At 39.8% G+C, this 10496-nt stretch overlaps 1 protein-coding gene across 2 annotated transcripts in view; it reads right to left on the bottom strand.

Moving 5' to 3' along the window:
• Positions 1-1726: 1726 nt before the first annotated feature.
• gjc1 (gap junction protein gamma 1) overlaps positions 1727-10496 on the bottom strand; it is a 51484-nt gene continuing 42714 nt past the window's right edge. For both annotated transcript variants that reach the window (XM_007256295.4, XM_022672397.2), the window contains exon 2: positions 1727-8733. In XM_007256295.4, the coding sequence (XP_007256357.2) occupies positions 7249-8679 (1431 nt within the window). In that variant the 5' untranslated portion in view covers positions 8680-8733 and the 3' untranslated portion in view covers positions 1727-7248. The remainder of the gene's footprint in view (positions 8734-10496) is intronic.

Raw genomic sequence — 10496 nt, 5'->3', positions numbered from 1 at the left:
AGCCCTTGTCTCATTTTTAACTCCACCCCTTGTTATCCTCCTCAGGTGTTCATTTTCTGTGTATACTAGTGTATCTAAAAAAAAATAGAATGTCATTGAAAAGTTACTATTTATTTTTCACTACAATATTACCATCACTAATTGAGGAAACTTCACACTAGTTTGTACTCTGTGTCTCTCCACTCTTCCTCCAGACTCTGGTTTCTTGATTTCCAAATTAAATGCAACATTTACTGATGGTCAGTGATGGTTTGGAGAGACTGCTGGTCTGCTGGTGTTGATCCACTGTGTTTTATCAAGTCTAAAGTCAGTGCAGTGTTTTCCCGGAAAATCTTACAGCACTTCATGCTTCCCTCTGCTGGCAACTTTTATGGAGATGCGGATTTCATTTTCCAGCAGGACTTGGCACGCTGCCCACACTGCCATAAGTACTAATTGGTCTTATATAATATTCAAATTTTCTGAGACACTGATTTTTTGGGGATTTTCAGTGGCTGTAAGCCATAATCATCAACAATAAAAGAAATAAACGCTTAAAATAGATTACTCTGTGTGTAATACATCTATATGATTTTCACATTTTGAACTAAATTGCTAAAATTAAGTAACTTTTCAATGATATTAAATTTTTTTTTTAGATGCATTAGTACATACCCCACGTTTTCCTTCGTTCTCTGTTATACTTTTTGACCCACTTTCAGGCTTTATTTGTTTGGTCATGTTTTATTTTTAAGGGTTTATCTTTTTTGTCTGTTGCTTTGACTTCTGTTAGTCCTTCTTCTTTCAAGCTAGTCATTTGTTTGGTTTTATTGTTTCAGTATAAATGTATTGTCCTGCCTCCAACTGGTGATATATTCATTATTTTTTGCAGTTTTTATCAGGGTTTGGCATTTTAACATGTGTTGCATTGTGGTGATCTTTCCAGTGATTCTTTTATTTTACATTTAAATATCAAAAATGATCTGAGATCATCCACATTAGTTTTCCATGCTTTTACAGATTTTTTTGGTGTTGCTGCAGAAGTGTGCCAGAGCATTCATTCTCTGATTTGCCTGCATTGAACTCGTCTTCCATCACCCCAACAAAGAACCCTTTGTTGCACCTTTGTATTTAACACCTTAACATGCTAGCATTTTTGTCAAATTTCTGCCTGATATTACACAGCTATATCTTGAGGATTTATCTTTAAGCATTACAAATAAAGGTTTCATGTTTGATAAGAAACATTACTGGAAATCCTAACTGTAGTTGTAATAAAAAATATTGAAAGTTACAAGTATAATATAAGTAAATCTGCAACTGTCAAAACATAATTTATAAACATAATAAAACTGGCACTTTCTTGAACTTTTAACATTTTAAAATCAATATTTTTCTAAATACAATTGAATAATTTAATGTCCTCCAAACTTTTTTTGTTTTGTTACGATCGTCCATTTTTTTTTATGTCTATTTTTATTCATGCAGAATTTGGGGCTGATTCCTCTTTAAACTGATCTAAAATGAATAAGAGTACAGAGTGAACAGGCAGCTTCTCCTATCTGTATGAGAATCTTTTTCGAAGCTCTTAAAGTTTCAGAATATAAATAACTTATTTTACTACAGAGATAAAGGGTTTTGTATCACCTACACCTGCAGCCCATATACAAATTAAGGTCTGTTAAGGGGTTAATGCAGTGCAACTCAACCTCTTGTCAACTGGAAACTGACACACATCTTTCACAGTGTTTATTCACTTTTATTAATAAAATAGCTCTCAAACATGCATTTTCATCAAATCCATAAAGACAGGGTTTCCAAAAAATGGAAATAAGCACATATCGCTGGGGTCTCCAGCAAACGAAACCAAAAACTATTTTTCCTCTTATTTGTAAGAGAACAAACTTTTTTTTCTTACTGAACTGTACAGAGGAGAAACACTGTAGAAAAGGTACCAAGAAACGGGTTAAAGAATGATATTAAACGGACGGTCATTTTAGGCTGTATTCTGCAGTTCTCCAGGGAGACAGTAATGAACACACATTAGACAGGCACAGGAACATACACTCTTAGTGGAGTAATGAGAGTGTACAGTGCCATCAGCTCTGGTAGTGAACCTGCTGGGCAGATGTGCTTGCCGAGCAGTACATCAGGTACCACACACACACACACACACAGAATAAAGAAAGAAAAAGGGGAAAAAGTAATTTAAGGAAGTTCATCATGACCGAGGACCAAAGCACATGTAAACACACACACACACTTCCTGTCTCACACTGGTAGCCACAGAGCTCTGTCATCTGGTCCTCCTCTCCCTGGTGTTCAGCTGCTCCAAAAAACAAAACAAAACACCCTTACATTATTTCCATGCTCCACTAACATCCCCCACCCACCTCCCAACACACATCCATCCTTAGTGCTTTTTCCCACTTGTCCCCCCCTAAAAATAGGCGATATTTTTTAAAATAATCCAGACTCTGTAGTGTGAAAGCTGTTTTGGGCCTGAGAGTGATTCAGAGCTCCGATCTCAGTCCCTCTTAAAATTGGTGGTTTGTGTTTTGCTTCAAGCAGACTCTGGTTCAGACCCCTGCAGGTGTGGAAGCTCCTGGAACCGCTCCTGTTGCTGCATGTGCGGTTGTGTTATTGGTTCACTAGTTAATTTTGTAACGTGATTGTTTCGAAATGATCACATTACTGTATGTCTCTTTCGTTCTGTATATCCCTAAAATGCCACAATTTCATAGGATTGAATAGACGGTACTGAAATAAACTTAGCTTTCTGAATTATAAGTGCTTGAAAATGACAGCTGCCAGTTCGGGAAGAGTTCTTGTCTGTTTGGTGCGAACTTACAGTAAAAGTCAAAAGTTTGTAAACACCTTCTCATTCAAATTTCCTACTTTGTAAATGAATACTGGAGTCATCCAGACTATGAAGAAACACATAAAGAATCTAAAGTAACTTAAAAGTATTAAACAAACCAAAATATTCTGTAAAGCATTTTGAAGGCTCTTATCTGGAGTGTTGTTAACTTGCGGTTTCTGAGGCTGGTAACTCTGGTGAACTTATCCTTTGTAACTTTGTCTTGGATGTGGCCCTGATGAGAGCCAGTTACATCATAACATTTTTGATGGTCTTTGCAACTGCACTTGAGGATACGTTCGAAGTTCTTTATGAATTTTTTCATTCCTTAGAAATTTTTTACACACAAGAACTCTTTCTGAACTGTGGATTGATGTAATACACACAAATCTGTAAACCTGTGCATCATTTGGTGCTTTTTAGAATTAAGCTTGGATATAAACACTCAAGTGATGATGAACAGTGTGTTTGCATGGCATTTCACTGTGCAGGAGCTCCTCCAAACAAGCAGCCTTTCCTGTATGAGAAGATCCATGATGTTTATCCATGCTGTCCACATCTCCATGGAGGTGAGCTTATTGCAGTAACCTCACTCTAGTCCAATTAAAAAGTGTGGGTTTACGAGACCTACACTGACAGAAATGTTAGGTAGTGCGATAAGTCTAAGTAATCATGTTACAAAATGAACCAATCACTTGACCCCACAATCAGCACCAGGAGTGGTAAACTTCCACACCTGTCCACCTAAAGTCTACCTAAAGCACCTATACCTTCAGATGACAGATTTCAGGAGGACCCGTGATCGGTGCTCTGGACCACTTTCACACTTTCTCAGTACCAATGGTTTCTCAGAACCGTACCAGTCGTACCCACTCCCTTAAAAACACCCTTAAAAATAAACACACCTCAGAGAATCTCTTCAGTTGGAGTTTCTCCAACACAGTTTGGACATTTCCCATCGCTATTGTTTTTTTTTCTTCACATTCTCACATAGTGCAAATGAACAAAAAAGCCACTCTGACAGCACACAAGGGACACACTCCACTAACTAAACACTAGGAAACGAATGTATTTCTCATTAATCATTTAAAGCTACATACTACGAAAAGGCTTAATTCCTTGCTGTTTTTTTGTGTTACAATTCAAAGGCAATGAAATGATAAAACCCTACAAAACAATCTGCCTTAACCAAACGATATGGTCAACATCGGACTGAATTCAATATTCAATATTCACATATAAAAAAATTCTGATAAAAAAAAAAACGACACAAATTTTTGGAAAAATGCAAGTCTTGTCTGTATTAACAATACCCCCAAATCCACAATCATCAGTAGAAAAAGTATTGCTGAAATATAAAGGGTTTATCTCCATCCTCTCCATCTCTTGCGCTGCACCACAAATAAAGGTAACAAACACACACTCAGGAGTTCTATGGCCTGTTCTCTGTGGACAGCATAAGAATGCATAGCAGCACAGAGTCTCCATGGCGGCAAACAGTATTTGGTCTCCCACAGCGATTGCTTTGTTGCACCGTAACGTCCAGCAAAGAAAAAAAAAAAGAAAAAATCAAAAAAGAAAAATTATTTGTAGCTCAAGAAAGAGTGGAATGTGACAGTAAGATACAGAATGGAAGATTTTTAACCACAGTGTATGACTCTAAAAAAATAGTCCCTCATATGCACAGTATGTAGGCATGCATCATTTTATATATATAAAAAAATTGCAGTGTCTCTAGAGCAGGGGTGCCCAAACTGTCTGTTGTGATTTAGGGGAAAAGTGTAAGTGTTCGAACTGGCTGATAGACTTACTGTCTTTACATTTATTTAGACTTTTATTTCTTCACAGACAGCAGAAACCCAAGATATTTCACATTTTGTCCAGTCAATACGGTACTTTATCTCAGAACTATCACAACCCCATAACATAAAATAATTTGGGGTATTCTGAGTCTGTCACAACATCCATTTTTTTCAATACTAAAGAAAAGAGTGTCATTTGTGAATGTTGCCCTTGTGAAACAAGGGTTTGCCAAAGTAGGTAAATAACCAGACAAAATATTAAATATCTTTGATTAATACTGTCTGCACTAAAATAAAAGCCATTTCATTTTCTGAAGTAATTTTAGTGGTTTTATGGGTAAAGCTTAGTAAAATAGCTAATGCTAACTACAGTGAACTAACAGTTATCTGTGAGCATGTACAGCAGGGGCATCACTAGCCCTTTTTGACAACCCGTCAGGGAACCCAAATTCATTTATTTTTTTTAAGGGAGGGTTGTGGTGCTGTAACCCCGATCCTAGAATTGCCCTGATGTACGGTACATGCTAAAACTGGTATGTTTTTTTAACTAATGTTTCGACGACAATTACTGTACATGGTTTCTGCGACTGCAAAGGCTGTTGTGTTCCTTTTTAACAGTTTAAATCTCATAAGCTGGAATTTATGAAAAGTCCATTTACCCTAAAAGTGACTTGGTGCATTTTTTAAAAATTGTATATTAAGGGAACAACAGCCTGTTACATTAAAATGTGTACTTTAAAACTAGATAGATAGAAACTTAAATGGAAGTCAGAAATTTCAAGTATTTCTATTGGTCAGTTATAGAGGATATAGAGGACCCTTGCCAGATTTAAAAAAAAAAGTTTTTTTGTGCGACAGCAGCGATATGCTTTTTTTTTCTGTTCACAATTGGACGAATTCCTGAAGGAACTCTCTAGCAGGCCAAATCGACAGTCCTTGTGGGCCTTAGTTTAAGCAGCCCTGCTCTAAGTGACCAGATGTTTTGGCATCTGTAATCCTCGAAGAATTCCACACACCTACTGAACCACTAAAAACTACTTTAACAGATTAGATCACTCAACCCCTTCTAGCTGCTCTGTTGGCTTGCACAACTGTACAGCTGGCTGGACTGAAATAGCTACTTAGGAACAGAAGAGGGCAGTATAAGAAAAGAGGAACAGTAATGCTTGACTCACAGTGAACAGTGTGGTAGGAGCGCAGACACTGGTCTGAAAAAAAAAAAAAAAAAGCCAGTGCGCAACTGAAAGAGTTGGTGTAGAATAAGAATAAGAAGACCCGTTCTCATTTACAGAGTGGTGACGTTACGGTATTATAACACGTGGCATTGTAGAATTTGTCACTGTTGTCACTAAAGTGAAGTTAGGAAGATGGCTGGTTTGGAATTGGAATGTGCCTTCATCACCCTTCAGAAGTGATGTCACAGCGTCTCGAACTGTTGTCACCAAAGTCACGTGTTCTTGCGATACATTTTTATGGACTGTGGCTGAGATAAAGACAGCCTGAATAGTTCACAGTTAAAAGTTTTAAAGAACAGGAAGACCGGAGCAAGGTTTCAGAAAAGTCAGAAAGAGATATTTGGGAGTTTCAGTCAAAAGTACACTTCCACTTTCTTGGATTTTAAGGCACAAAAGGTGCTTGCTTCGAAAACTCCAAATGCCTTGTTAGTGTCAGTGTGTTTAAGTCAATGCCCAACATTTATCAAAGAGATAAAAGAAAAATATACCAATATACACCAATAAAGCATAACATTAGGAACCCATTATACATTTTCTTAGCTCCACTGACCACTGAAGAGCCTTTAGCCCTATCCAGACAGGATTAGTTCTTTTTAAGAGGACGTCCGTGAAATTATTTCACACTTCTACTCAGTGGTAAAACTCCTGCATCCGGACGCAATTGAAAAAACAGGAGGACCAGTGAGTTTTTAGACTTTCTCTCACATGACATCACATTCAGTAGCTCCTCCATTTCCACTCACTGTTGTGTTTACTTGCATCTCCATGGAAATGCACGCCCAAAGTGTAATTACGGTGCGTAGCAGTGGAAAATTGCTATTTTATTAAACGTGAGGTTATGAAACTTAGAGATGTGAGTCCAGACGGAATTAAAATTACTTTACGATCACGGGGTTCAGCGAAAAACAGTAGGTTATTCTGCCTTTTATTTTCACGTCTGAGAAAAACAACAAACACAGTCGTTCCGGGCTAGAATAAAATCATAGAGGACCCCCCCATAAAAGAGAAAATTACCCCAGGACCCCTGAGAAACTAATCCTGTCCGGATAGGGCTTTTGTAGTTCTGCAGTCCTTAATCCATTTCTCTGCATACTTTATTATATCTTCCTTTCACATTGTTTTTCATTAGGCATGACCACAAAGTATCCTAAGTGGTTTAGATACAGCAGTGCTATATCGCACTGTTCACTCTATTACACTAGGTAGACACTTCTTGATCATTGAAGAAGTCACAAGGTGAAAGGAGGAAAATGAAGTACACCGAGAAACAAATGGACTACAGTATGTAAAAATGTATGGTATGTTGTAAAGTATGGGTGGTTATAATATTATGCTTCATCAGTGTATATGGAAGTTTGGCACACGTACAGCATCAGATCCATACGGAAGGTTTTCCCTCTCCAGACTTGCTGCTGCTGCTAGTGCTCCCTGCACTGCCTGCTTTGCCGTGCTTAAGTCGATGTTTGCGCTCTTTCTGAGGGGCAGGTGGGATGTTACTCTGTGGCTTATCCTCATTATCGGGGTTGTCATGCATGTCGTCATCATTATTGTTGGCATGGTGTTGAAGGGTGTAAGCCTGAATGGCGGCCTCTAGCTGGATGACATCCTTGTTAATCGGCGGAGGCCGGGCGTCGCCAGCAGAAGGAAAGTTGTCCTCGTTGGACCCGTACTGCTGCTGCTCCTCCTGTGCAATGTTGGCACGGTTCTGCTTGCACGCCATCTTGGCGTTGCTGAGGTCCGTGTACGGCATGGATTCTGGCTTCACCACTATGTTATAACCTGGCGGCGCAGAAGGCGCATTCCAGGAGAAGGGGTAACCCACATAGTCCGCTTCCCTGACTGCGCCCCCGACATCGTCTGTGGTTTCTCCTTCGCTGAGCGCTGGCCCACCCACTCCAACAGACACACCTCCAGGCCCCAGAAGGCCAAGCTGGTATTCATCCTCCGCTCCTGTGGAACTGCGCTTGCGCAGGGCATCCTTGATGGCCCCTGCTCCCAGGTGGAACATCTCCCACATGTTGAGGAGCAGACAGAGGCAGCTGACACCATACATGATGCGCAGGAAGATGGTCTTCTCTGTGGGTCGTGAAACAAAGCAGTCCACCTTGTGCGGGCAAGGCTCACCCGTGCACACGAAAATAGGCACCACCTTAAAGCCGTACAGCAGGTACTGCCCAGCAAGAAAGCCTGCTTCCAGAACAGAACGAATTAGCAGCTGCAGTACATAGACGTGCATCAGTCCATCGTCACGAATTCGCCTCCGCCCATCGTGACGCTTCTTGGGCTTAGGGCGAGGGGGCACCAGTTCTCTCCGGTTGTTGTCTATCTCTGGAACCTCGTAGATCATAGGATCATCTTCTCGCTCCTCCTCTCCATCCTCATGTCCTGGCCGATGTTGCCGCGCCCCGAAGTACATCTTCCTGGGCCTCCGCTGTGTGTAACCGCCCCCTGTTCCGCTCTCAACCGGAGCTCCACCACCAGTCCCTCGAGCGTCCTCGTTGTGTGAGATCTTGTTGGCTGCGTAACCCATGTAGAGAAGGGAGGGCATGGAGGACAGGATGATCTGGAAGACCCAGAAACGTACATGCGATAGAGGTGCAAAGGCATCGTAGCAGACATTCTCGCATCCCGGCTGCCCCGAGTTGCAAACAAACTTGCTCTGCTCATCGTAGTAGATGGACTCGCCGCCCACCACCGTAAGCACGATACGGAAGACGACCAGAGTGGTGAGCCAGAGTTTCCCCACCGGCGTGGAGTGGTTCTGGATCTCCTCCAGCAGACGCGTTAGGAAGCTCCAGCTCATGACGTCCGATGACAATGGGGCAGACAGTGTCCCAGACGGCACAGCTCACAGACTCTGAAGGAGGAAAAGATAAAGAGATTTGTTTAATGAAAACAGATAGGGTTTAATGGTAACATCACCCACAAAAGGTAGCTCAAAGACAATAAGGTTAAAGCCACAGCCAGATCTGTGTGTGTGTATAAGTGTGTGAAAGAACGAGACAGAGAGTGTGAGAATTGTTATGAATCGTCAATGTCTTTCCTGCCTCATAGACAGAATTACCCTTTATGTGTTCTCACACTGCTAGGCCGAAACAGGCAGAAGCAGAAGCCTGGGGCTTTCCTACATTCACCTGCCCAGGAGAGAGCCTTCGGTCGGGGCATGGTGCTGTCTTCTGCCCTTCGCTCTCCTACCAGCAGCCCCTGCTAGCCCTTCACCTCTAATCTGTGTCTGAGACTGGTTGTAGGGGCATTGAGGGTGAAGAAAGAAAGACCCACCAAGCAAGAATGACTCACACAGAGACACACACACTTAGACACATGCTTTACTTTTCTATCTATCTATCTATCTATCTATCTATCTATCTATCTATCTATCTATCTATCTATCTATCTATCTATCTATCTATCTATCTATCTATCTATCTATCTATCTATCTATCTATCTATCTATCTATCTATCTATCTATCTATCTATCTATCTATCTATCCCTCTTCTTTCTCTCAAGGTTGAAATAACAATGTTTCCCATAGGGGAAAGGGGGCGTTTACATGGTCATGTGTTTGTGAACCTTCGGGCATCAAAACACCAACCCACACATACACAGTCAATCTCTCTCTTTCTCTTTCTCTCTTTTCTCTTGACCGCTCAGAGTAAACAAGCAATAAAATATGCCTGCTTCTGTTGCATAAATCACTCCGTCTAAATACATCTTGTACACTGTGTGAACAAAAGTTTTCAGTAACGTTTATTAATTTCATTTTCTGACCATTTGAGGCTAAATGCAAAAATAGAAAATTGGATGTAAAAAATTGATTATTTTATGCAGTTTAGTGTAGAAATAGTTTTCATCCATTTTTCGAATTTTAGTTTTTTTATCACTGCCCCTTACAATCGGAATTTCAGGAAAAATGAAAAAAAAAATATATATATTTTCTTTATTATTTTTTTTTCATTTGTGCATTTGGCAAGTTGGATTATACCATTAGATTTGTGTTACAAGATACAAAAATTGACAAATCTGAAAATCTTGAAAGATTTGCCTTTTCATTTTTCTTAGAATTCTATTTGCGTAAAGCTAAAATTAAAAACTAGATAATTAATAATTGGGATGAAAACCCATTTCTTCTTCACTATACTGAATACAAAAAAGTATGATCGTCACGAATGACCCAGGCAGGGAGACGAGGAGGCGGACACAGGTGCAGGTAGGGTGAAAACAATAAATAATAATTTAATAAATAAATAACAAGTAACAAAGAAACAAGAAACAAGTAAACACTTAAATACTGAACAGGGAGATATATACAAGGAACAAGGGAGTGAACCAAATAAATGAAACTAGATAAACAAATAACCAATAACCAAAACAAACCAGTAAGACTAGAGAACATAAATTAAGCAAAACAAGGAGTACTAATGATAAACAAACAGGGAGTAAATAAACAAAGAAACAAACGAGGTAAGAACACAAAGAAACTAGAAACTACCAAGAATAACCAAGAAGATAAACAAAACTAAACAGGGCAGGGATATATATATATACAAGGGAAAACAAACAAGAAGCTAAACTAGACAAGGAAAACTAAACTAGACAAGGATAATTAAACTAAGCAGGG

The sequence above is a fragment of the Astyanax mexicanus genome, chromosome 19 (assembly GCF_023375975.1).
Source record: "Astyanax mexicanus isolate ESR-SI-001 chromosome 19, AstMex3_surface, whole genome shotgun sequence".
In the NCBI taxonomy this organism is placed as follows: Eukaryota; Metazoa; Chordata; class Actinopteri; order Characiformes; family Acestrorhamphidae; genus Astyanax; species Astyanax mexicanus.
Note: the sequence above shows the minus strand (reverse complement) of the source record. Positions and strands in the feature narration are given on the sequence as shown.